A 27977-nucleotide genomic window follows, 5' to 3' on the forward strand; every position below is an offset into this window, starting at 1 on the left:
TAACTCTAACATAGATGAAAAATGTGTTTACTGCTTTCAGTCGACCAGATAAAAAGCAACGTACGGTAAATATTGAAAACTCCAGGCATCGAAAACAAGAACAGAAGCACCTTCAGCCACAACCTTATAAGAGGGAAGGTAAATGGCATAAATACGATCGCACTAATGGAAGACACATGGCAAATGTCGAAATAGAATTGGGGCAATTACCTTTTGACCCTAAATATTGACCATCAAGTTTAAGTTAAATTAGAAAACTAACAGATGTGGATGCTTTCAACAATGTTTGGTGTTGAAACTAAGATTACATCAAGATGACAAATGTCTTTTTATCATTGCTAAGTATCAGTTTGATGACTTTATATTATTACTTAGAAGCACCAAGCAAAAGCTTACTAATCTGCATTTTTCTGTTGTTTAGTTTGCTGAGTATTTTCTGGCACTGGAAATGTTCAACTATAGTTCTGTTAAGGAAGCCGGGCATGCAACAGATTTTGTGCATGAAATGAGTCTTCCTTTCAGTGTATGAGCTTAAAGCAAGCTCAAATCATACATGACAAAGTATAATTAACACTGGTATTTGTGTTAAGTTTGCATTAGAGCTTGAAAAAGGTACATTGTGATGGAATTTTTTCTTTAACATTTTATATTCTTACTCTTGCTTCTTGTCTTTTTGTGGGTTCAAGAGCCCGTTGACTTGTGAAGAATTTGCTGCCTTCTTATGAGCTTGCTGACTTGTTCTCTTGTGAAATTTCTTGCACATTTGAATATTGTGGAAGAAACAATAAAACTACATCATGAGGAAAACTAAAGGTCTTTATTTAAAATCTGGCACTGTATTAATATACAATTTTATAATTTGTGGTATTTTTCACACATTTCCTCAGTAGTAATACTATATTTGGTAAAGCAGTTCATAGGTTTTTTTGCTAGTTCCATGAATCTTACCCAGTGTTTACTAGCATATTTAAGCAGCATCTGAGTATTTCTACCTAGTGTGTCTATTTCTCTGGGAAAGAGCTAAACATAGGTCAGAACTTCATCTTCTGTAGTTTCCCTTTTAACTTCTGTTCATAGACATATATGTGACTTCCAGTTCGACCTTCTGGCAAGTGAGTGTGGAAGAAAACAGCAGTTCTCTCATAATTTCTTGAAATTAAGAAAGTGCTTATTTCCTAGAAATAAATGTTTAAGTTAATAAAGGCTATATTTTGCTGAGTACTGTTTCAAGAGTTTTAAAATGACTTATTCTGATTTGTGCCTCTACAACTTTTTCTTAATAAAACAATGCAGTTTCTTAAATTAACTCATGGTAAGTAATTATAATATATATAACTTGATACATATAGAACTGGGGCTGATTTTGCCTAGGGAAAAGACCAGTTACAAAATATAGGGGTTAAAAAGGATAATAAAAAGTTAGGTTGTCTGTTTCTCTGAGCATTTACTAAACCTAAGGTAAAATAAAAGAACTGCTTTTCCTTTTTCATGTTTTCTTACCTCTTCCAAAATGCTGAATATGATCAAGTAAGTAGGCAATGTTGAATTGTTGTGAAACTCTTCATACAACCAGCTTAAGGGATTTTGATAAAATATATCTGCTTCATCAAGATACTGACTTTTTCCAGTCAGATCTGGGGGACACTGGAGAAATCTCATTGGAACTGGGTAGTGGACATGGCTATGAAAAGAAAGTTACCATGAGAGTTAAAAGAAGTTTAAAAAAAGAAAGTTTTCAGGTTACTTGTAAGGTATATCATATTTACATAACAAAATATGAAATCTGAATCTAAGCTGGGTTCCAGTTTAGGTGAAGAAGCAAGCCTTTAATGCAGTTTTCTCAAAGATGGAGAATCTGATTTTCATACCTTGAACCTGCGGAACAGCCTAAACTTTATTTAAGTGAGAGTAATACAGAGCAGTATGTTCACTGATTAACATGCGCATAAATAATGGTTTAATTGTGGCATAGAAAGAGTAGAGTATATATAGAAAGGACAGATTGATGAATTATAACAAGCTAACTAACACTCGTTACTTGGAACATGCAAAAAGCCATGTTTATAACTTTGCCTCATGAAAAAATGAATAAAAATAAATACACGATAGAGGTTTATCTTATCTATGAAATGCATACAAAGTAAATTTACACAAGACTTAATAATTTATAACTTTTATAATTTTGGAGATGAAGGAGGAAAGCGGAAACAGCTAGCAGCCTTATCCAAAGTAGACATCACAGTCTTTGCTGCACTGTGTGCTTTGAAAAAACCCTAAGACGAGAACTTGGTGATTATACAAAGCTTGAGACATCGAGCATTGCCACCATGTGTGGAAAGAACTGGTACCTCTAGAATCCCGTACTCGGTGGTGGTAGCACCAATGTGAGCATGGAGGGAGGTCAGTGTGCCTTTTTCAGCTCTAGTCCTTTTTATATAGTAGGGGAAGCTGAAGGTGAAGGAGCACTTGGGATTTTACATCTAACTTGTGGCTTTTGCTAATTTTCCAAATTGTGTATTAATGACTGGCATTAATAACTGACATAAGTATTCAAAAATTTGTTAAAGTACCTTAAAAAAGTACTTAGTTTGATAACTAAGTCCACTGAGTGTGCATGGAAAATTAACTTCAGATTGTTTAAAGCCAGATTAAGTTAAATAGGTATAGAATTTTCTACAGAAAAGCTGTTTGCCCTTTTACTGTTATTAGGCAGTTGGTAACTAATATACCTTACCGAATAGCAAGCATAGAGCTGAGTGGAGGTCTTTAAATGCCCTGCATAGTTAAGATAGTTTTATTGTTACATTTCCAGAAACACTTAATTCACGTATTAGGACATCATCTAATTGAATTCCCTAATTTTTCAGTGGGACAGCTGATATCCAAAGATTTTTAAAAGACTGGTTTAAGACCAGGGCAATAGTCCAGCAGTAAGTCTAGACTAGAAACCAGTGTTTTGAAATTAATTGAAAATTAATCTCTACCACTGGCTGGTTGGCTCAGCCCAGCATGTGAATGTCCCAGATTGGATTCCTGGTCAGAGCATGCAGAAGCAGCACCATGTGCTTTTCCACCCCTCCCCCTCTCTCTTCTTCTCTCCACTCTTTCTCTCCCCTCCTGAGTGATGGCTTGATTTGTTTGATAGTTGGCCTCGGGCGCTGAGGGTGGCTCAGTGGCGTCCACCTCTGGTGCTAAAGTAATTGCTCCATTGCAGAGCAATGGAAAGGCCCCAGATGGGCAGAGCATCACCCCTAGTGGGCTTGCTGGGTGGATCCTGGTCGGGGCACATGTGGGAATCTGTCTCTGCCTCCCCTCCTCTCACTTAAAAAATTAATTGAATACATATAAGATGTATGTATAGATATTATAGTAAGGTCAGTGATAATTTCTTTACTAAGAATAACATCAAATAACCTGAAATTTATGCTACATTTAAATCTGATTACTTGAATCTACATTGTTTAAATATTCTAAAAAGGATATTAAAAGTTAAAAGTGGTATATGATTTTTATTGACATTGTTCAAATGATTTTTTTTTTTTTGTATTTTTCTGAAGTTGGAAATGGGGAGGCAGTCAAACAGACTCCCGCATGCGCTCGACCGGGATCCACCCGGCATGCCCACCAGGGGGCGATGCTCTGCCCATCTGGGGTGTTGCTCTGCTGCAACCAGAGCTATTCTAGCGCCTGAGGCAGAGGCCATAGAGCCATCCCCAGCACCCGGGCCAACTTTGCTCGAATGGAGCCTTGGCTGCGGGAGGGGGAGAGAGAGACAGAGAGGAAGGAGAGGGGGAGGGGTGGAGAAGCAGATGGGTGCTTCTCCTGTGTGCCCTGGCCGGAAATCAAACCTGGGACTTCCACACACTGGTCTGATGCTCTACCACTGAGCCAACTGGCCAGGGCTTGGAGTTTAAAGTTTTTTTATAGTCATTTAATCAGTGATCAATTAATTTACAATACATCCAGGAATCTGAAAGAAATTTTGAAGTACAGGTAATTTCATTTTTTTAATAATAGCATATAGTGGAACAACTTTTATTACCTATAAAAAGGAGTAGAATGGCAAGGCATCATTACAAATACTGAAGTTGCAGATTTATTGGGATTGTTGTAACAGAGTTCTTGAATATGAGTCATGACATCAAGAGTACCTCGTTGATGTACTAAACCAGTATAGAGGGCAAAGAGCATATTTGATAAAAACAGGAAACTGAGAGCTGATTTCTTCCATGTTTTCAAGTGGTTTAGTGAATACCCTGGATAAAGATAGACATGACATGTTTAATCATAACACTGGCAATCTTCTTTTCTTACAGCTAAGCAAATGTTCACTGGATAGTTACAATCTTTCATGGAAGTATTACTTGCACAGCTATAATGTCAAAGACAAGATATAATCAGTAGGTCATCTTTATAATTTTTCTGACCATTCGCTATGATTATTCATTGTCACCTAGGTCTTGACCTTTTTATTTTATTCTTTCTTAATTTTTTAAAGCGTTTATTCATTTTAAATAGAAGAGAGAAGGTGGGGGGAGGGAAGCATCAACTCCCGTATGTGCCTTGCCCAGGCAAGCCCAGGGTTTCGAACCTAAGTGACCTCAGCATTCCAGGTTGGCGCTCTATCCACTACGCCACCACAGGTCAGGCTTTTTTTTTTTTTAAATAACACTTTTTAAAATTTACTTTTGAGGTTTAAATTGTTATTTTACTGATTTTAGAGAGAAGAGAGCAGAGAGCAAGAGAGAGACAGGAACATCTATCTGGTCCTGTATGTGCTCTGACCGGGGATCAAACTGGCCACCTCTGCAATTTGAGACGATGCTCTAACCAACCAAGCTATCTGGCCAGGGCTTGACCTTTTTATGGAAAAAGGAATTGAAGTATCATGTAAAGATTATGGCCAGGGAGTTCCAGATTTGAATTCTTACTCTGACACAAATTGCTTTACTTTGCTGAGCATTCGTTTCCCCATCTGCATATGGGTAACAATACCTTTTTCAAGTATAAGTAAAAACGGTATGTCCAGTGCCTCTCCTGGTATGTAGTATTTGCTAAATAAATAGGATTTACTCCATTTATCTCTCTTTAATATTCTAAGCACTAGCAGTGGATTGTGTACATACAAGTCTCAGTAATTCTGGAGGAAGTATAGCAGAATGTCCTCTTAGAAAAATATATCTCTGGGCTTCTGGGAGATGTTCAATGTTCCTTATATGAGTGGTGGCATGATCTCTTTTTCTGGAAGAAGAGGAGCTAAAGTTTTTGTTTTTCTACTATAGTGTTGGGCAATTAGGAGATGCTGAATAATTTCCCTTTTTAAATGTAGGGGGAAAAAAGAAATAAAACCAAAAATCCTAGTAGAACAAACAATGGTAAATGTCCTCTCTAACCACTGACAACGAGCACATTATCTGTTGAAAATACCATCAAAGAACTGGCCTTTCCATTAAAAAAGAATAAGCATATTAGTAAACTTCCTTGACATTAGATTTCATATTCTGTATGCACTATCTTCACAGAACTAGATCATAGTTCTTTTTGAATTTAAGTATCCATGATCCAGTCTATGCCTGAAATTTTGGTATTCCCACTGGGGACAACACTGATTTCCATGACTGTTACCTACTTGACTGCTATCAGTTCTTTTAGCTTGGCTCAATCACTAAAAATAATTGAATGTGAATAAAATGAATTTAGAACTGTTCCCATTGAACTACACTAACACAAAGTTGGCCTAGGAAGAATTGCTGAAATCAATGTGGACAAGAATTCTTAAATGCTCCATTTTGTTCCTCTGAATATTTTAGATAACTACTCACAGTCCATTCCATTCTGTAGCTGGAATATCACACATCCACTTCACCTAATACTGATTGAAATAGCTCTGATTAACCAAAGAACATTCCAGAAAGTGGTGTGATTAAAAAACATAGCCAGATCAAGGCCAAACCTATACTAAAGGTTAAACCTAAATTTGTAAGTTGTTTGAAATGGTAAAATGAGGAACCAAACAAACAGGATGGAAACTAGAGTTAGCTTATTAGACCTGAAATAGGATTCCAAAGATTCTGCGATCTGTAATAATTCCAACCACAGATAGTAACAGACCAGCAAATACAATTTGAAAGTAAAGTGCTTTCTCGGGTTGACAGGCAAAAAACCCCTAAATCTACCTACTGGGCAAAATTACAAAAAGGTACAAGAAGACAACTAGCTCTCAGGAATATTCAAATAAGTATACCATGACTCACTATTAACAATTTGTACATTTACTAAATGTTCCTTTAAAGTGTTGCCAGAAATTATGGCATTAGGGATACAGTAGTATGTGACCCTTACAAAATGGAATACATGGTGGTGAATGTAAATTGGCAATCTGTATCGAATGCAACAAGATAATGTACTTGCCCACCAGAATTGAATGGGGTCTTTTAAGTTAGGTAATGCTTATATTACTTTGATTTTCACTTTCTGAAGCTAGCTGTCTTTAGAATGATGAATCCCTTCAGTGAGAAATGGGTCTCCATATTTAGAGAAATTAATATAAAGGAAATGTTGGGAAGAGAAGGAACAATTGATTAATCTTGAATTTGAGGACTAAGATTTTCAAACCATCTAACATTGAAAAGTTTCCCCAGGGGATTTCAGAAAGTGGAGTTGCTAAAAGGAGTGCTGGAAAGAGAACAGCTTGAATGCTAGACTGAGTCACAGAGAAGCCCAGAATCCTTGTTTTTCTTGTAGGGAAACTGTGGTTTCTTAAATATATATTTAAGAGGTCATTACAAAGATCCTAATATCCACCATCCAGTAAGTCACTTAGCTGTACATACAAATAAGGGAATGTGGTTGTCACTAGAAGGATCCACCTTAAAATGAGCTAGCTTCACAAAGTTATAGTCACCACTATGTAATGTAAGTAAGCATCACCTAACTTGAAATACAAGACACCCTCCAACCACCAACGCCCTCCAAATTACTGAAGTTTCTGAGAACACACATTTCTTTCTATCCTATAAAACCACTTAGAGAAATCTTTTAGTCTCATGTAATTTCCATGAGAACAAGCACAAAGTATGAACCCTGGTGAATACCTGTCAGAATACAGGCCCCTTCATTTCACCCAGTGGCTAACTTAAATAACATCCCAGAATATTTAATTTTCTCTTGTCTCTAGGCCTACTAAAAGATACTTCAGGCCCTGGCCGGTTGGATCAGTGGTAGAGCGTCGGCCTGGCGTGCAGAAGTCCTGGGTTTGATTCCCGGCCAGGGCACACAGGAGAAGCGCCCATCTGCTTCTCCACCCCTCCCCCTCTCCTTCCTCTCTGTCTCTCTCTTCCCCTCCTGCAGCAAGGCTCCATTGGAGCAAGGATGGCCCGGGCGCTGGGGATGGCTCCTTGGCCTCTGCCCCAGGCGCTGGAGTGGCTCTGGTCACAACAGAGCGACGCCCCGGAGGGGCAGAGCATCGCCCCCTGGTGGGCAGAGTGTCACCCCCTGGTGGGCGTGCCAGGTGGATCCCCATCGGGCGCATGCGGGAGTCTGACTGTCTCCCCGTTTTCAGCTTCGGAAAAATACAAAAAAACAAACAAACAAAAAACAAAACAAGAAAAGATACTTCAAAGTGGGTGTATAGAAGATTTCTGAGACTCAATAAAGTGATGATTATCTCTGGGGAATAGGGCTAGATATCTCGATTAGAGGGTGATACCAATGGTTTATTTCTTTGTCCCCCATGTATTTTTTTTTTTTTTTGTATTTTTCTGAAGCTGGAAACGGGGAGAGACAGACTCCCGCATGCGCCCGACGGGGATCCACCCGGCACGCCCACCAGGGGCGATGCTCGGCCCCTCCGGGGCGTCGCTGTGCCGCGACCAGAGCCACTCTAGCGCCTGGGGCAGAGGCCAAGGAGCCATCCCCAGTGCCCGGGCCATCTTTGCTCCAATGGAGCCTTGGCTGCAGGAGGGGAAGAGAGAGACAGAGAGGAAGGCAGGGGTGGGGGGGGTGGAGAAGCAAATGGGTGCTTCTCCTATGTGCCCTGGCCGGAATCGAACCCGGGTCCCCCGCACGCCAGGCCAACGCTCTACCGCTGAGCCAACCGGCCAGGGCCCCCATGTATTTTTATAGTAAAATACACTGGGTTATCAATTCACTTTCATCAGACTAATATATATATATATATATATATGTAATAATAATATATTATTATTTTTTAACAGAGAGAGTGAGAGTCAGAGGGGATAGATAGGGACAGACAGGGACAGAGAGATGAGAAGCATCAATCATCAGTTTTTTGTTGTGACACCTTAGTTCATTGATTGCTTTCTCATGTGTCTTTACCATGGGGCTGCAGCGGACCGAGTAACCCCTTGCTCAAGCCAGCAACCTTGGGTCCAAGCTGGTGAACTTTGCTCAAACCAGATGAGTCCACGCTCAAGCTGGTGACCTCGGGGTCTCAAACCTGGGTCCTCTGCATCCCAGTCCGACGCTCTATCCACTGCGCCACCGCCTGGTCAGGCTCATCATACTACTCTTAAAAAAGTGTTCTAAATCCTTTATGTCCCAGTTGACTGCCTTCTGGGATGAAAATCTAAAAACAAGTATATAAGAAGGTGCCTCATGAGTTGGTTCCTTTACTCAGCCTTAGCTTTTAATCACCACATAATTTATCTTGATATACAGTCACATTTTAAGTTTTGGATGTTGAGTGTGTTAGTCTGTATTCTTCAGCCTTATCCAGGTAGGGTCATTGTAATGAAGAGGATGGGTAAGTTTGGGGTTGCACATTGCTGATGAACCACAGGGTGGCAAGAATTCTCAGAAAACTCGGTATTAAGGAAAAAATCTCTACCAAGTCCTACCAAAGAGACATTTCTGAGTTAATGTTTTCATTTTTAAATACTTGGGGAAGCTATAAGTGAAGTTGATTTCAGTGTTTACATGAGAAAAACAAAGGGTGGTTTAATGCTTGTAAGGGATATACAGGAGAATGGGCCTGGGGAAGAGAGTCTTTCAACTACATACTAAGAACCATACTAGGCACAGATAGAGGAAAATATCAAAAATTTTGCGTCTGCTTTGCTAAGGGAAGAAGCTATATTTTCATCCATATGAGAAGTCAATAGATAATGCCAAAACCAAAGATCTTTAAGGGTATCATTAGCCATTTTATTTGTAGATAAATATAAACCACCTAAAGCATGATTGCCCCTGGGAGGGAAAATGGGAGAACTAGCAATGGAAGCATTTTTTCTTAAACCTTATGTCAGGGCTTTTGAAACAATGTATCTATGTCATTTTGACAAAAAGTTTAGTATATGGAAAACCAGTGGCATCATCAGAGCAAATCTGCACTGGCTACTCTGGTAAAAACAAACACACCCAACCCAGAGTGGAAAGCAGGTGCTGGAAACATACCAGCACAAGTGACAGGTCCAACCTAAGAATTTCGGTGTTATTAGACCAATGGCACCTTTATTTTACAGATAAGGAAACAGCCACAATGCTATACAGTTCACTAAGGATCAAAGTCCATCACAGAAGGTATGTTTCCTAGAGTTAAGTCCTATTTTTAGATAGGACTGAGGGAAGCAAAACTAGAGAAATTATTGCAGATCGAAAAAATGGCCACAATTATTCCTCTTCTTGTGTCCAGACCCTACACGACCTTAAGTTTATTTCTCTTCTCTGGAATCTGTCCTGGTTTGGGGACCATGGTGGAAGCAAGTGTTCCAGTTCCATCTTGGGCCTCAGAGGGCCTTGTACGTTTCTTTCTCTTGGAACCCTGCCTACACCAAGTGAACAAGCTCCAGCTAGTCGGCTGGAGAATGAGAGCACACAGCAGCTGAGGTACCTTAGCTGACAGCTGAACCCCAAACCTGAGAGCCCAGCCTAGGTCAGTAGAGTTGTGTGTACCTCGTCTGCAACTGATTACATCTGTATAAATGAACTCAATGGAGACAAGAAGAACTGCCCCATTGTACAGACTTGTAATTAAAAATAAATGGCACTTTAAGCCACTAAATTTTGGCGTGGCTTGTTGCACAGTAATTGCCAATAGAGGCCATGTTTATATAAAGTCAGATTAAAATAGGTCATACAAAAATAAAACTGAGATCTGAAGTTCAATAAAATTCAAGATTTCAGATAGTTAGAAAAGACACACTGAGCTATTTAGAACATCAAGGACTCCAGAGGGACAGGGTCTGACATTGTTCCCTAACAAAGACATCTGTCTAGGTGAGCTCACTAGTTAATTGGTGCTATTGTTGGAACCTGTTGACATGAAAGATTCTGACTCCTAATGGAAGTATGCACCTCCTAAGAGAATCTTCTAGGGTACATGTGCCGAGGAGAAGATACTTCCTATGAGGTCGGGTTTTAGGATGGAAGAAAGGCCAATTCTTGTTCATTGCAAGATGATCTCCAACCTTCACCGGCATTTTATCTTAAGTCTTTGGGACTGGGAACAAGAGGTTGGTATACTAACACTTAAAGATGTAATCTTTGGGTTGGGAATGAGGCTCAGAAAACTCAGTCTTTCCCTAAATAAAACATTTTGTAAATATACACAAGTGAAATGCTGGAAAAACCCCACTATAAAAATGAAATCAAAACAACTTCCTAAATTAACCAAACCAAACAACACACATTTGTCTTCCAATAATCTGGCAATGCTCACCTGAGCAGAAAACCAAACTTGGTTTAATTATAAGTAACTTGTAAAAGAGAAAAGAAAATATGAATAGTGATTCATGAACAAATTTGCTCTGGTAAATGGCTCATTCTTGAGATTTGTCAAATAGTTGTCAGATACCTATATTTTTATATGTGCCTGTATTCTATATAAAGATGATAAAGTACTGACAAATTAACTTTGGTTTTAGTACTTCAGATGTATAAATATATATAGTAGAATGTAGTAGTTCTTTGGAGTTCCATTAACTCCCTAGCTTTGCCCTGTTTCTCATCCCAGTTGATGACTCATTTCTTCCTTCCCTAGACCAGTGATTTTTTTAGTGATTAATATTTGAAGAAAACCAACCATTCTGAAGTAAACGTGAAGTTAATAAAGTTTCAATTCATAAGTTTTCCAAAACAACCAACTTAAAAATTCGTATTTTCCAGAGCAGAATGACCAAAACTTTAGAAGTCACATGTAAAAAAATTATTGCAAGGACCTACTGGAAAAAAATGGAGAAAGGGCCAAAAATAAAAACCAGCATAAATCACTTTAAAAAGTGCATATGCATTAGAGTGCAATTAAAACTGCGGGGGCATAGTGGATCAAGTGTTGACCTAGAATGCTGAAGTTGCCAGTTTGAAACCCTGGGCTTACCCAGTCAAGGCACATATGGGAGTTGATGCTTCCTGCCCCTTCCCCCTTTCCCTCCCTCTCCCCCTTTCCCTCCCTCTAAAATGGATAAATAAAATCTTAAAACATTGAAAGCATTAAAAACTAGTTTCACAGTGGTAGAGCATTAGCCTGGCGTGTGGAAGTCCCAGGTTCGATTCCCAGCCAAGGCACACAGGAGAAGTGCCCATCTGCTTCTCCACCTTCCCCCTTTCCTTCCTCTCTGCCTCTTCGCCACCTGTAGCCAAGGCTCCATTGGAGCAAAGTTGGCCCGGGCGCTAAGGATGGCTCTATGGTCTCCACCTCAGGCACCATGGCTCCAAACACAATGGAGGAATGCCCCAGATGGGCAGAGCATCACCCCCTGGTGGGCATGCCCAGTGGCTCCTGGTCGGGCGCTTGTGGGAGTCTGTCTACCTCGCCGCTTCTAACTTCGGAAAAATACAAACAGAACAAAACAAAAACTAGTTTCAACTCTAAATATATTTTCTTTTATGCATTATTCTATCACTTTTTACTGAGAGATTTCTAATAGCTGGAAGTACTGCCACCAGAAGGTGCTTTGGATATTGGATCCTTATGATTTTATCTCACTTTACAGGACACAGGAAAACAGATAGTTAGGCTGCAAAAAGAGAATACTGAAGTAATATAATTCTATAATTAAGCAATTTGCTTTTAGCCCAGTTGAAAATATATACTTTAGAGTTTAATGAACTTTCATGAGAGCTTACTGTCTTTTACCTACTTCTATATAAGTAATTTTTTCTATACTGAACAAAAATACTTACCACAGAACACCATACAAAATGGTAAAACTGGATAGATGAACCTGAATTCTTTGTGGCTCAACATGCTATAATAGAAAAAAATATTTTCTCATATTACATTATACTTTGAGAAATTCATGTCTTTAAAATGAACTATAATTAAGGTGACCTGTCTTCTACGTACTGAGACTGAATTGTATGCTTCAGGAATCAGTGTCATTTTATTTAGTTACAGGGTGATGATGTGTTAAAAGTGATCCTAACATTTGATGTCAATGTCTAAAATAGATTACATTCTGTAAAAGGGATTTCTAGTACCAATCCACATAAGTCATATTACTCAAATTTGGAATAAAGATGTATACATTTTCATTTTAAAATATTATTTCTCTGATCCTTCAATACTTAAACTTTTGATAGTTTGTTTTTTAAGAGCTAGTAAAATTTGTTTAACTTCTTAAAAACAATGTAATCCTTGTTAAGTAAACTGTACATATCCAAAGTATTCTGAGCATCAGTGTAATTACTACCTTTTTTGTCTGCTAAATAATCCCAATGAACTAATAATAGTTAATGTATCTCCAAAAGGTAACAGTTTACTTTTTTGAAGAATTTCATCTTAATTTCATTATCAATAAATAAACTCGTACCTGTAAACTAAAAGTGTCCACAGCACAGTAACCAAAAGTATCCGGTACCTCTTTGGGGCTAGAAAGCAGCCATGAATAAAGAAGGGTAGGTGAGTACCCAACACAACTGGAAATCCTTGACTGAAGTACCAGTGCCATGGATGAGAACCGTAAAATGTTCCCAAATTCTGTAGCACGTTAAATTTCAAGAAATTATATTGAACCAGAGTCCACTGACATAGTTGAAGGAAAGAGAAACAGAAATGTGTTAGTGCCTAGTATAAATCTTTGACATTAGGGAATTTGGCAGAATCTTGACATTAAATCAGTAATAAAGTCTAAAACCAAACCACAGTTTACACTAATCTGATTAATGACCTATGAAATCATTTTTATGTTCTAGTATTAATGTGTTTGTTGTTAATTTGTAAAACACTAGATTTTTGAGATTCAAGTAATTATGAATAAACATTCAAATTCTGACAATGTAAGTTTTACATGCAGTTAGAGCTAAAGAGAACACAAAAGTAAATTTTGAGAGTATGTATGTGGAATACCCACATTAAAAATTTCATTCTAGTGCTTTATATCACACATTAACTAGTAAGATAAAGCTTTGGAAACATTATAATTTGAATTATGGTACAAAGCAGGTAATAGCAACAGCAGCAGCTAACATTAAGTGCTCACTTGTGCCAGGCACCATTGTAAGCATTGTCCATGCATAATCTCATTTAATCCTCCAACCTGATGAGACAGGTACAATTATCTTCCGATTAACTGTCAAGAAAGGTACATAACTTGTCCAAGGTCACACAACTAATAATGAGGGCACAAGGCTTCAAACTGTGGCAATCTGATTCCAGAACCCATTAAGTGACTTAACAACAGTAAACTTAAAAACAGGAGTCAGAAGATTAAAATGTTAAAGCAAATGTTTGAAGAATAGAGTATTTAGGTTAATTTGAATTCTGAGGCCGACTAAATCATTTTTAAAAAATTTAGCTTTTATTGCTATAAACCTGATAAAAATACTTAAAAAATGGACTCTTGAATTTCAACTAGAAATACACAATTCCGTTACATAGAAAGCACACCAAATTGAACCAAAGGCATATGCTAGCAGTTTTTAAAATGTATGCCTTATCATTTAAAACAATCACTGAGACCATGGTCCCAAATATTCATGAATTAAAAAATCAGGTTGAGCTTTTAGTGTAAATAAATGGTTAGACTGAAAATAACTTAGTAGTTTACTTACTTGACCAAAAAACATACGATCAATTATCAGAGACCAACTCAAAGTGACAAATCTGTAAAATAATATGGATGATTAACTTTCTGAACTTACTGAAAATCCAATGTCAGCATATGGTTTTCCAAGTGCCTTTCGTCAAAGCTAATTAAAAGCCACTTTAAAAATGCTTTAGTTTCATATACTAAATATGGATTTACACATTTTCAAAGATCGTTCATTACATAAGCTGCATTGAAGCAAACTTAAAAAATAACACTGCATTACCTATTGCTGCGTAACATCACCCCAAAACTTTGCAACTTAAAACTACGAACATTTATAGCATTATCTCACAGTTCAGTGATGTCCCAAATTCTCAAGGGTATGTAAAAAATAAACAGAAATAGGTCTGCATATATTAGAAATTTTCTTAAGCATAATTAAAGATTTTTTCTATATTTAGACACTATTTTTGTTCGGATATGCAACTGGTTATTTTAAAAACGTGCTCTCTATATAAAAGGCTGTTAGATGGTTCAAATCTGAGGCCAACTCTGTGCATCAAGGATTTGAGTATAAAACTAATAAGATCTGCGAATCACATTTGTTACACACAATTACAAAGTGTAATTTTTACATGCATTATCTTATTTGTTCCTATATGAAGACTTAAAACTATCACTATTCTAAGAGACAGAATACATTCATCCCTTATGTATTAATAACTGTTTTGGATACTCTACTATGTACTTGCGTTAAGTCTGATCCTAGGAGCTCAAAATATAGTTAGAAGACCTTCCACAAAATGAAAACATGTACATTGACTAGATCCAAGAATTTTGAAAAATCAGGAGGTAATGTGAACACCCATTATAAGTTACAAAGCTTTGTACAAATGTAAAAGAATCAAGTATCTCTAAAATATAACAGAAATATTTCGAAAATAAAGCATAGGAAAGTTCTAAGAAACACTGCAAAAATCCTCTCATTTAAGCAAATTAAAATACTTATAATTAATCAGAATCATAAATATTAAAATGCAAATTTAGAAATACAGTTTCCTTGGTCTCACAATGATAATTGCTATTAGAAGATATAATAATTGACAAAAAGGTATAAAATCTTGTTTACAATATATAATTTAGAGGTTACTAAAATTAACATATAGCTTGTAGAAATACTCACCCAACAGGTAAAAACTGATGTAGAATAAGATCAGACTTTCTCTGTTCTTGCCAGAAATGTCTGAAGAGCAAGGGTATCCACAGAATGACAGCTGTGGGACGAATAATGAAGGCAAGTGCCACTAGGGATGAATACTTGACACTAAAAACAAGGAAAATGTATTGTTGAGACAACTAGGAAATAAGTTTAGAAGTTATCTACTATTTACACTGATTTTAAAAAAAATAAGAATATTTTCCTTTTGGTATAAATAGCTATGTGAACTTGGGAAATTTCTTATATTTTCTGGCTGTTAATTTTTCTCATCTATAAAAAGAGATAATATCTAACGTCTTTTCCAGCTCTAATATCCCAATTTTAGTATTTTGAAATAAGCAAATGTCCTACTGGTCTTGCTTGCTGAAAGTTGAGTTTAACACTACGACTCTGCTAGTTGCTTTCCTGATAGAAAAATGATTAAGTCTCTCATAAGGATACAAAAGTCACACAAAACCATTCTCTAAGAAAGAAAATAAGTGCATTTAAAGAAATATTAGGATTATTTAGGCTAAGATGGGCTCTCTAGTCCTTATGATTTTGTTTTGAAAGTCAGCTGCTAATTTTATCCAGCTAAAAGATGTGTATGTACAACTGATTAAAAGCCTTCTATAAAACCTGTATGATCATGGATAGAAATGTGGATTTTTACTTTTAAGACTTCTTTCAATAAATGGCTGAAAAAGATTATGTGATAATTTAATCATGGACTACAGGCTAGAAATATACCTAGCCCTACTAAAAACTGAAAGCTAGCAAAAGGAAAACAACTTTATTATACTATTATGTACCTATTAACTAATAAATAATTATAAAGAATTTCTAATGTTGGTGAGGATGTAACAGCAGAGATTTCAAATTCAAATGCTTACATAGATAAGTAATAAAAATAAATGATGTAGAGACTGTGTAGGGCAGGGGTCAGGAACCTTTTTGGCTGAGAGCCATGAACGCCACATATTTTAAAATGTAATTCCGTGAGAGCCATACAACGACCCGTGTATGTTATGCATTATCCAATAAAAATTTGGTGTACTCCCGGAGGACAGCTGTGATTGGCTCCAGCCACCCCAACCATGAACATGAGCGGTAGGAAATGAATGGATTGTAATGCATGAGAATGTTTTATATTTTTAACGTTATTTTTTTTATTAAAGATTTGTCTGCGAGCCAGATGTAGCCATCAAAAGAGCCACATCTGGCTTGCGAGCCATAGGTTCCTGACCCCTGGTGTTGGGACTCTGATATTGTTTTGAAGGAATCCTGGCCCCAAATGTTGTTAGACCTTCCACTTTTTTTCAAGAGAAACCAGATACTCAGATATTAGGTAAGATCATCCAATTTTGCAACTGTGTCAAATGAAATAGAACATAAATGTGGCTTGGTCTGACTTGCAGACAGCCTAATTCTAACTTCTATGTTAGTGAAACTCCTTAGAGGATAACCAAATGTATATTTCTAGTCCTAACCTCACTCCAATTTTCAGATTTGGACTTCTTACTCTTTTCTGAATATTTCTACATAGATCGCTTAGTGGCATTCAGAATCAAAGCGGCTAAAATAAGCCTCACAACTTTCCCTCAAACCTCTTCAATGTCTAGTATGTACTATAAGTTAATAGTATCACTCAATTTCTAAGTCTTAAAATTTGGAATCAAATAGCAACTTCTTATCCATACATCCATTTTGTTTCTCTCCCATTCCCACTGCCATCATTTTACATCAAGTCCTGTCATTAGTCTAGAATCTTTCACAGTCATTGTAGTCGTTTTTTTTGTATTGCCCAGAAATGTTCATTTACTTAATGTCAACATCACTGTTATCAGCAATACTTACTAAGCACTTACAATAGGTGCTGTGCTATATATATAATTTATAATACTTGCATTTTAAAGAGTTTACAAAATGTCATTTATTGTTAGTCCAGGAATAAAATAGTACCTGTCATGGAAAAAATGCTTATACAGTGGTCATTTGTTCCACATGACCTTCCTTTCCTGACTGAATCAGGGAAGGGCATCTGAGCCCAGGCAACCAATCTAAGACTGGTCAGTAGGAAAGTCATGTCCTATTGGGACCTTTAACAAGCCTAATCAGATTCTCTCAAAGTGAATGCCAGACACACAGAAAGTTGGGCAACTGGTAATGAGAACAGGAGTGGACAGAGAAACTGGCTAAGCCTCAAAACGTTGGATGACTAAAACAGTAATTCATAGGCTGGGCATTCTGCATAACCTAATTCATTTGTGTGGCTGAGATACTCTGTAATTTTATTCCAGGCCTGGCTACAGGGCTAAGATACCTATTTTCCTTATATTCACTTTTTGCCTTGTAATAAAGTCCTCACCATATAGATAACTGAATGCCTGTCCTTACAGTCGAGTCTAATGCAGAAATGATCTTAATTTCATCCTTGCAACCACCTTTTTATATAGGAAGAATGGATACTAGCTTCTTAATTAGACTCACATTTTGTGCTCTCCCTTTCAGTATATCCTAAATACAGCCACTACAAGAGAATTCTTTCTAAATCAGATATGACAGCCATGCTTCTCAAAAGCCTCCAATAGTTCTCTACAATCTATGAAGTTCAAAATCTAGAGAAGGGCAAAGTTCCTTTTCAGCCTCCCCCCTTACTCTTTTCCCATGCATCCTGCCACACAGCAGAGTACTGGCTAACCTGCCCAGAGCACACTGAAGTGCCTCGACAGCTTCGTGCCTTTGCTCACATTATTCCCTTGGCTTGCTATGTGCTTCCCCAGTTTATATGTATATGCCCAAATCAGGTCCATGTATTTTCCTCCTGTAATAAATTCTATTCTCTACTCTTCACCTACTCCCCGTGCAGGGAGGCTGATCTGTATGTACTCTAGCAATGGGCTATCTTGCTTTCTGATTGGCTTTGGCTAATTGGAGAACAAGGAGTCACATCAGGGTATTTTCTTCTCCCAGTGCTCTCCTTCCTATGACTAAAGGCTGTCTGTGTCTCCTGTTGGGACCCTCTCAAAGTTACAGTTCTGCATGGATTCTAGCAACCATTTCCTCTCCTTGCTCCCTGGGGCCAAAGGGTAATATAAACTTCCTGCTGAGACAGTCTTGGGAGACTATGGTCTCCCCTTACTGGCTTTTCTAAACATTGTCTATGCTTTGGTAAATGGTCTTTTTATTAACCTCTCCTTAGTTACCCAGTTTGAGTATATCTGTTTCCTGCTGTAATAAAGTTATCAAGTGAAACTTCGTGGTTCTCATAACCTTCATAAACAATAGGGAATACAGTTTCCACTGGAAATTACAATATGTTGATATTTAAGATTTTTTCAAAAGCATGCTTTAGATTTTTGTATATTAGCAGTAATACATCTTACCTGTTCGTTGATTTTGAACCTTCCAAAGGGTAGTAGAAAAGAGCAATTATAGTGAGAACAGTTTCCATGGTGTTTGTAAGAGTTCTGGTACAGCAATACCATGTGAACCAAGAGCATAACTGGCAAAAGAACTTAAGAACAATTATAAGCAAACATATATGGAATGGGAAATGGCAAAGTTTAGCTAGTGTTATCTTCTCTGGAAAATAGCAAGCAAGTCTTAAATACTGCAAAAATCACATCAAAAGATAAGTAATGTTAAAAGTAGGCATGACCAAACATTGTTTTTAAGAATTTATGTCAAATACAGGACTGTGATATCATATTTATATTTGTTAAAATTAAGTTTATACATTCAGAAACATTTTTATGGCATTGTATTTTATTTAAATCTTACTTCCTGCGAATAAAACAGAACACAGATAATTTGGTCATATAGTTTACAGAAGATTGAAATTCATAACTATATTCCTCAATTCCCAGTCAGTATTCCTCAAATTGTCCTATTTACTGACAAGTAAATTTTTATTGATCTTGGTTTGGAATGTTCTAATTCTTGATGAAAAATTAAGACAACATGAGGAAAGAAACCTATCAGGAGACATAATTAAATTTTAATTTGGAAATTGACTTAATTAATAAGTCAATTTTTGGAAGAATATGCAAACAAAAGCATGATTACATTTAAGTCCACAAAACAACTATCTTAAAAGAAGCTTGTTAGTACATGCAAGGGTGCTGGACAGGTATGCTAGCTTCCTCTCTCTTTAAATATAGCCTTTAAAACTTGTTTCCAATTTTTGTGGTGTTAAAAGCTTTCCTAAACTAGAATAACCTAGTGCTGCTACTTTGGAGGAGGGATTTCAAAAGCATTATGCCTTTGCAATTTTACGTTGAGCCTTCAGCAGTGTATATAAGCACAAAATAGACTCTCTTTATCCAGGAATTAATTAGCAAGGGCTCATTTTAATGCAAATCAACACTACCTGCAGAAATATGTCCTGTTAATCTTTAGTACATTGTTAATATTTATGAATAATTATAAATTATATTCCAGAAATGTGTTGGTAAAGTGGTTACTTGGAATTTGGAACATATTGTCCAATAAAAACAGTAAAAAAGGGTAGTAAGATTTCACAGCTGGCTCAAATAAACTTACCTAAATGGGAAAACCCATTCAGGATCTGAATGGGAGATCAGGAATCTATCTCTTCACTGTGAAATAAGCGAAATGACAAAAGACAGCCTTCTACACCACATTCTCTGCTTTACTGTTTCAAATACTCAAGCCAGAGGTGCGCAAAGTGCTTCAGTGAAAAGGTATTTCTCAGGCTGAGTCTCGGTAGCCAGAGGAATAGTGAAATAGGTTGTAAATGGCTGAGGTAATTTGCAAGGCAAGCAAGGAGTTAGAACTGTTCCTACTGAATTTTATGTAAAGTGAGGCAAGGATTCTGAGAGTTTGGAGTGAAGGTGCTTCCAAAGGCTGTCTCCTAGGGTTCAGCCTCTCACAGGGTTTGAGGGCATCAGTGCCTTCTATTGCCTAGGACCCACTCAGGAGAGACTGTGTGTGCCACTTGCATTCACTGTTCTTAATTATGGAAGTGCCTCTAGAAAGGTGTATGAATTATTTTCTGAAACTGGTTTGGGAATCGATTTTATTCATGTGTCTCATGCTCTTAGGAATGAAATAACGCATATAGTTTTTAAAGTGATTTTGGACTTACCACCCATCTTGCTACTTGCTGATTTTCTAGTTGCTTCATTAATGAGTAAAGCCTCAAGTCAGCTATAGCAGACAGAAGTGCTTGGGCAAGTCTAGGAATCCAAATCTTCATTAGTTGGGAAAAAAAAAAGTTAACATCTGTTGATTCATACCGAATTATCATAAATCAACAAGCTAATCCAACTACCAATTGAAAGCCATTCTTAGCACAAGAGGACATTACCTGATTATGAGGTTTAGAACTAGAGATATTGATCCTGTATAAATAAAACTTTTTGAAGAGCTGTCATATAGCAGTCTTAATTTTAAAAGAAGGTAGATTTTTAGCTCAACACAAAAATTAGTGAAGCTATAAATTCTGTTATTAGTGCTCTTCTCCAGACAGTTAAGATACCATCGTTTTCCAAGTTATGCTAAGGACCTAATAAGAATTAAATAATGGTATCATATGGTTTCGGGAAAGTACAAAGTAGTGGTGTGGGGTAGAGAGGACAAGGAACATTTCAGGGGTAAATCTTGAGGACCAAGCCTGTGAGATGGCAGCTGACCATTCTATATTCCTGTTCTTTTATTTATTATTATTTTTTTTGTGTGTATTTTTTCTGAAGCTGGAAACGGGGAGAGACAGTCAGACAGCCTCCCGCACGCCCACCAGGGGCGATACTCTGCCCACCAGGGGGTGATGCTCTGCCCCTCCGGGGCCTCGCTCTGCAGCGACCAGAGCCACTCTAGCGCCTGGGGCAGAGGCCAAGGAGCCATCCCCAGTGCCCGGGCCTCGGCTGCCAGAGGGGAAGAAAGAGACAGAGAGAGGAGGGGGTGGAGAAGCAAATGGGCGCTTCTCCTATGTGCCCTGGCCGGGAATCGAACCCCGGTCCCCCGCACGCCAGGCCGACGCTCTACCGCTGAGCCAACCAGCCAGGGCTATATTCCTATTCTTTAAGCTCCTGATTCATCCTTTAAGCTCCAGGAGCCAATGCCCTTGCACCATGTTCTGATTATTCAAAGCCATTGTGGCACCCCAGCAGATCTCCCTTCTTATCCCTCTTTCTTCTCACATTTTCTAAGCCAGCATCCAGTCGAAATAGAATGTGCATGCCATACGCAATTTAAAATTTCTTGTAGCCAAATTAAAGAGTAAAAAAATCGCCATCGGGTAAAATAAATTTTAGTTATTTTGTTTAACCCAATATATCTAAAATATTATTTTAACCAATATAAAAATTATAGAAATATTTTACATTCTTATGTTATACTAGGTCTTTGGCATCTAATATGCACTTTACACTTACAGTACTTCTCAATTTGGACTAGTCACAAGTATTTAATAACCACACATGGCTAGTGGGTACTGTACTGTGCAGCTCTAAAGCATCCTTCATTTTGTGCACACACCTTACGCTGTTTAGAGAGAAGAGATCTGGAAAGAGCATTAGGCTGTGAATAAGTAGACCTTGGATATAGTTTTAGCTCTGCTTTTAATATGCTGTGACTTTGGTCTATGTACTTCTCTGACCACTTCTAGTTCAAAGTTATATCACCTTTATTTAAAATAATCTATCTGAGGGTATGAATGACTGATAGCATGCTGATGTTTCTCCACTTGGAAAGTGACCAGGTGCTTTTCTGGGAGGAGTGGTGGCACAGGGTGGGGATGGAGACCAGAGGTTTCCTTTAAACTGCAAAATGGCCAGGTGGGTCAGTGACAGGTGGAAGGCAGTGGACAGGTCTTGGAGGAAGAGGAAGTTTTTCTATCTTGATGACCCCTTTATGTATAATATAGCCTACTTCCGGGATATAAAGCATCCTTGATGACATTATATGTATCTGCCTGTGGTTCCAGACTTTATGGATACCCTGCATGATCTATAAGCCAGTGGGTAGCTCTGAGAAGAGCAAAGAGAATTCACAGCTCCTAAGTTCTACCTATGCCAACGAGAGAAAACTGTTACTGTTTAGGATAGTTCTATGAGAAGCATCAGTTTCACAGGTCTAATCCTTGTTCCTCAGTAATGGGGAATCAAACATCATCGGAAAGAGGAGGGTATACTCCTGTGTTTAAAAAAATCCCAGAACCCCAATGTCTTTCAGACTTCAAAAACCCCTCAGGATTGGGGCTGCCTTTGAAATTCTGGGGTACTTCCCTAACAGAAAATCGGGAAGACCCAAAGTTCTGAGTCCAGCTTGATGACAGCTTAAATGCAGTGGTTTTCAACTGCCAGTCTGTGGACCAGTGCCAGTCATAAAAGAGTTAATGACCCTGATGCATGAAGATTATAGAGCCTATAATTTGTGTTCTGGCACTGGTAGAGAAACACTGGCTTACCAGATCTTGTCAGTGAGGTTAGAGAAACTTCTGCATCACTAGTTCTTCCTTTGTATCCTTTCCTGGCAGATAATCCCAGAAACTCATGACCCAGGAATCACAACCCTATGTATTATTGATGTCTAAATACAACATAGCACAATGATTGTGCATATCATTACATTTTTTCAAGGTAGTTATTTCTAAATTTTAATTTCAACACTAGATTCTGGGTATATATATTTATTCTTTATAAGCTCATATAACATGGAATTTTGCTCACAAATTAAGAAAAACATAATACATCCTGCCCTCAAGTGATTCTTCATGAAGGAAATATACTTCGAAAGTCTAAATAAGTAATATACAATGTAGTCATTCTGAAAATCTTAACAGGATTTCTCCCATCAGGACACTTTCATGCTCAGTCTTGTGTTTAGCACACATTGAAGAGTTACATCACAATGTCTTTGGAACCCTGTACTTCCTAGATATGGTCAGAGTTGAGCAACAGCAAAACAAACTTCATGATACCAATAATACCATTTAGTTAATATATCTTTAAAAAAGGAAGAAATAAAAATACTTTTAAGAACTACAATTACTTTTATTTAAACTCACCAGCAACTGAACACTATCTTTCCCCAAAAGATGCAGTATCTTGTACATGCTTGCAAAGATTAAGGGGTAAGTGTAGCCCCTCAATCTCTCTGTCCATTCCCAGGTCAAATAACCATAATTAGTAATATTAAGGACTAATCATAAATAGTATTGAAACAAAACCTACTTTCATTTCAATATATATATAATTACTTTATTTTTTGATACAGCAGCTTAAAAACAGCATTTTATAGTAGATATTTAAATTAAAAAATGCAATTGGCCAACTAAACTCTTAACTTCAAGGCACAAATGTATTTTTTACTTCATATATGTCCTCTACAGTACTGAGCACTATGGGAATATATGCTATAGGTTCAGTCAAGTACATTAACATCAAAGAAATATAAGAAATATTAGCATAAAATAATGCCATACTTTGATAAATTAAAATTATTTGGAGAAAATACGGATTGATTGAAAATGCCTAACAGAAACTGACAATTCCTAAAATAAATGCACATTCCTAATCTGGGAAAGAAACGACAAAGGATATTCGAAAACCATATGATGTGCAACTTCAAGAGACTGCCAGTACTCATCTGGAACAAAACTTGTCTGGACTAAAAAGCAGTTACATATTCGTAAAGCTATAGTAAATAAGACCAGATAAATGTTTTCACCAAGAAGATCTGAAAAACAAAACAAAACAGTTAATTGTGGCACAAAAGTAAGGTAAGTTCTGCTTACAGAGATAAATCTGCTTCTCTGCTTGGCCTCCTGTTCAGGCTCTGCAAAGGCACAGTGGTGAACTTTGGCCCCTCTACTCTGCTTTCAAAGCAGACCTGGGCAGAGAGTTCTGTGAGGGCCAGAGCCTCACCCCAGGCCAATTTACTATTCCTTTCATGTAACCAATCTTTAAGACATTGTATAAAGAGGAGATAAATATTGAAAAAGAGATTGGGTTAACTAAAGCCTTAGGTGGATTAGATTAATCCTATATGTGTATGTAATGAAAGAAACCAGCTAACAAATTACTAAGGAAGCAGCTCTTTGTATATGTGCCAAACAGTGGCTTATAAAATGATCTCTGTACATTTTTAAGTAGTCCTATTGGAGTTTACTACCGTATTTCCCCATGTATGTGACGCTCTCATGTATAAGACACACCTTAATTCTGGGGCCCGAAATTTGAAAAAAATGTATTACATAGTTATTGAACTCAAGTTTTATTCATCATAAAATTCATACAACTCCTCATCATTGTCAAAACTCCCATCCATTAGCTTGTCCTCATCTGTGTCTCATGACAAATCACTGTCTTCATATATTGCCTCGTTCTCAGTTCCATCTATGGCATTTGAAATGCCACAACCACTGTATAAGACGCATCCAGTTTTTAGACCCCAAATTTTTCAAAAAAGGGTGCGTCTTATATATGGAGAAATATGATATATGCCAGGCACTGAGTTTATCCCTTTTCATGAATTATGTCATTTAATCCTCAAAATAATGCTATGGGATATTAGCCCATTTTAAAAACGAGGAAACTGAGGTTTAGAAGTAAATTGCTTTGTCCAAAGCCAAAAATATTGTAAATGACTAAACAGGATTCAAAACCAGGTCTGTTTGCTGACTCCAACACCGTACTCTTAATCACAGATGGACAGCCAGGAGGCTTAATACAAAGTGTTTTTTAAATTTGAATTTAGTTACCAAATTTTTAAAAACCACAATTTACATTAAAGTCTGTATTGCAGAATTTTAAAACTTAAGATCTGGCAACAACTGACGGGTACTGAAATACAGCTAGGGTGCATTGACTTAGCCTTGCCTGTGTTGGCCTGAGTATCTGAGTTTGCAACCTCCCTCAGATCCACTGTGATTCTTTGCTAGCATTCCGGGTTCCTGCCAGTCTCCTCCCTTATTCTCATGAAACACTTTTAAATGCTTCTCAGATAATTGGTACAGTCAATATAACATACATGCCCTATCTGAACCTTCATTTCCAGAAACACTTAAATCTCACTGGACAGGCGACTTAAATCTCGCCTGTTCTCTCCCTCCCCACTCCACCCTTATTTCTCTGTGGACACAGGCAGAAGAAACAATACTCAGAACTGGCCCTGAACAACTGAGCTTGAATGGCTAAAAGTTCAACTGTAAGGTGTGGGTTAGTGTAAGGAAGCAAGGGAGTTGGGGCCCAGATGGCTCTCCTCCTCACCCCCCCCCCACCCAGTAGTGGGATTCAAATAATTTAACAACCAGTTCTCTGCCCTAATGAACTTTTTAAGTATAAAAAAGATATACTGGGAAGTAGTTTATTATTTCATGCATTTAATACTAAAATAAGAATAAAAGAGGTACACAAAACTAGATTGTTGTAAGTTTTAAAATATTAATGAAAAAATATTAATACCTGACAAAAACAGGCCCTGGCCGGTTGGCTCAGTGGTAGAGCCTCGTCCTGGCATGCAGGAGTCCTGGGTTCGATTTCCGGCCAGGGCACACAAGAGACGCACCCATCTGCTTCTCCACCCCTCCCCCTCTCCTTCCTCTCTGTCTCTCTCTTCCCCTCCTGCAGCCAAGGCTCCATTGGAGCAAAGATGGCCCAGGCGCTGGGATGGCTCTGTGGCCTCTGCCTCAGGCGCTAGAATGGCTCTGATTGCGGCAGAGCAACGCCCCAAGATGGGCAGAGCATTGCCCCCTGGTGGGCATGCCGGGTGGATCCTGGTCAGGCGCATGCGGGAGTCTGTCTGACTGCCTCCCCCCCCCCCTCCCCCCCCCGTTTCCAACTTCAGAAAAAAAAAAAGCCTGACAAAAACAATAAAACTGTTAAGATATTTCCATATTGTTTTCTTTTATTTTTTTTTTTTTTTAACGGAGACTGAGAGTGAGTCAGAGAGAGGGGTAGACAGGGACAGACAGACAGGAACGGAGAGAGATGAAAAGCAATAATTAGTTTTTCATTGCACGTTGCAACACCTTAGTTGTTCATTGATTGCTTTCTCATATGTGCCTTGACCACGGGCCTTCAGCAGACCGTAACCCCTTGCTGGAGCCAGCGACCTTGGGTTTAAGCTGGTGGGCTTTTGCTCAAACCAGATGAGCCCACGCTCAAGCTGGTGACCTCAGGGTCTTGAACCTGGGTCCTCTGCATCCTAGTCCGACACTCTATTCACTGCGCCACCGCCTGGTCAGGCTCCATATTGTTTCTTGATTGGTATCCTCACTTGCAATTTTTTTCACTTATGATGGCATGAACATTACTAAGAATACGCTGTTGAACAGATGAACGTTAAAAAAGAGTAAGGAATGTAAACTTGTGATTTCCATATTGGGCGGCTGCCCAGGCACCCACCTTAGAGAGAACCCTGATTACAAGCGTCATTTTAACAACCGGTTCACTGAACTCAACAGAAAATCAGGTATTGGTTCTGCCCAACTGGTGCAGACCGGTTGAATCCCACTACTGCACCCCTCAAACCTTCCATCCTCACTTTTCACTTAGCAAAAAAGTTTCATTTTTCTTTAAACATTTTAAAAATTATTTTTATTGAATTTATAGGTTTCCCCTCTCGTGGTCTCAGGCTTTCCGAGGAGTAACTAAGCACTTTTTACACCGCCCATACCGTCCTTGTCACATAAACGACGTACAGTCAATATTTAATGAATGAAGGAGGAGTCAGTCCGTCTCTATATTAAATCCACACTCCAACTTGCGGGGTGATTTTTCTCCTGCCAACATCACATACTGACCAAGAGAAGGCAGAGGCGAATGAAATAGGGCGGAGTCCGACCTGGTCCCATTCCAGGAATCAGTCCCCCGTAGCCACTAGCTTGGGAAGCTCCTGGCCTGGGTGCCCCTCCTCTAAAACTGGAGGGCCACACCGCGCCTACTCACTCCACAGGGCTGCAGAGAGGGCGGCGCGAAACAAACAACACAGCGCCCCTAAAGCCGCAGGGACCGCGCATCCCGCCGCCACCGCAGTTCGATTCCTGGTACCCCCACCCAGCAGGTGGAGCCCTCGCTCCGAGTCCACGACTTCCCGGCGCGTCCCCACCGCCTCGCTCACCTCCGCGGCGCCCGCGGCTGTTCTGGGGGCTGAGGTACAAAGCCGACTTTCTCTTTCGCAGTTTCACCTTCTCCTGGGAGCGGTTCTGGATACCGCGGAAAAAGAGGCTGCTGTCGCTGGGCTCTCCTTCCATCCTGCTAGTGCTCTGCGTTGCACCGCGGACCCAGACACCCCACTTTCCCCTTGGGCTGCAGCAGCGCGCACGGCTTCTGGGTTCACTAAGTTTGGCCCCTGCGAGCAGCCGTTCCGACAGGCGCGGAGGGAGCTGGGAAAAGGACAACTTTTGCAGCTCCCGAGGTTGTGTTTTCATCTCTGAGCACTGGAGGTTTGGTGCGCGCTACTAAACTTGGCCAAGGGCTTGCCCGCACTTTCCCTTATGCATTTCTTTCGGTCAGCACTGCTGCTGCCTTTGGTGTTGCGGTCTGAGCGCCGGCGACTGGAAGCTGTGGGCGCGGCGGACCCCGCTCTGCAGGCCCGGGCGGGAGGCGGGGTCAGTGACTGGCCGTGAGCGCGGAGCGCGGGGAGGGCTGAGCCGCGATGGTGAGGGTACAGGCATACCTCGGTTCCTTGCGCTTGGTTCTGTTGCGCTCCGCAGATATTGCGATCTTACAACTTGAAGGTTTCTGGCGACGCTGAGCGGAGCGAGTCTGTGGGCGCCATTTTTCCAGCTGTGTTAGCTCACTTTGTATTTCCCTCGTGTTTGG

General features: G+C 38.9%; 3 protein-coding genes across 11 annotated transcripts in view; 2 read left to right on the forward strand and 1 right to left on the reverse strand.

Moving 5' to 3' along the window:
- Positions 1-1009, forward strand: part of CCPG1 (cell cycle progression 1) — a 63657-nt gene extending 62648 nt beyond the window's left edge. The window contains exon 10 of one of the 2 annotated variants that reach the window (XM_066276208.1): positions 41-1009. In XM_066276208.1, the coding sequence (XP_066132305.1) occupies positions 41-230 (190 nt within the window). In that variant the 3' untranslated portion in view covers positions 231-1009. The remainder of the gene's footprint in view (positions 1-40) is intronic. The other variant, XM_066276209.1, reaches the window with a different exon arrangement.
- PIGBOS1 (PIGB opposite strand 1) overlaps positions 42-27977 on the forward strand; it is a 31046-nt gene continuing 3110 nt past the window's right edge. Inside the window, exon 1 of one of the 8 annotated variants that reach the window (XM_066276218.1) lies at positions 42-138. The gene's annotated coding sequence lies outside the window, so the exon portion shown is untranslated. Of the gene's footprint in view, positions 139-26883; positions 27308-27492 lie in introns of those variants that run through there. The other 7 variants (XM_066276221.1, XM_066276220.1, XM_066276217.1 and 4 more) reach the window with 7 other exon arrangements.
- On the reverse strand, positions 939-27583 carry PIGB (phosphatidylinositol glycan anchor biosynthesis class B). Its single transcript, XM_066276210.1, has 12 exons — positions 27274-27583; positions 23754-23889; positions 23219-23336; positions 20297-20401; positions 18573-18703; positions 15172-15312; positions 14011-14062; positions 12771-12982; positions 12142-12206; positions 4043-4256; positions 1501-1681; positions 939-1175 (listed from the first exon to the last, which is right to left on the reverse strand). The coding sequence occupies exons 1-12, from the start codon at positions 27581-27583 to the stop codon at positions 1032-1034; spliced, it is 1809 nt and encodes a 602-aa protein (XP_066132307.1). The 3' UTR covers positions 939-1031.

This window comes from Saccopteryx bilineata, chromosome 4, assembly GCF_036850765.1.
Source record: "Saccopteryx bilineata isolate mSacBil1 chromosome 4, mSacBil1_pri_phased_curated, whole genome shotgun sequence".
Taxonomy (NCBI): Eukaryota; Metazoa; Chordata; class Mammalia; order Chiroptera; family Emballonuridae; genus Saccopteryx; species Saccopteryx bilineata.

Coding starts and splice junctions, on each gene's coding strand:
- PIGB (XM_066276210.1), bottom strand. CDS start 27,583: ATGAAAACACAACCTCGGGAGCTGCAAAAGTTGTCCTTTTCCCAGCTC. Junction 15,313..18,572: donor GGTTCAAAATCAACGAACAG/GTAAGATGTATT, acceptor CCTTGTTTTTAG/TGTCAAGTATTCATCCCTAG. Junction 12,207..12,770: donor TGGACACTTTTAGTTTACAG/GTACGAGTTTAT, acceptor TTTCTATTATAG/CATGTTGAGCCACAAAGAAT.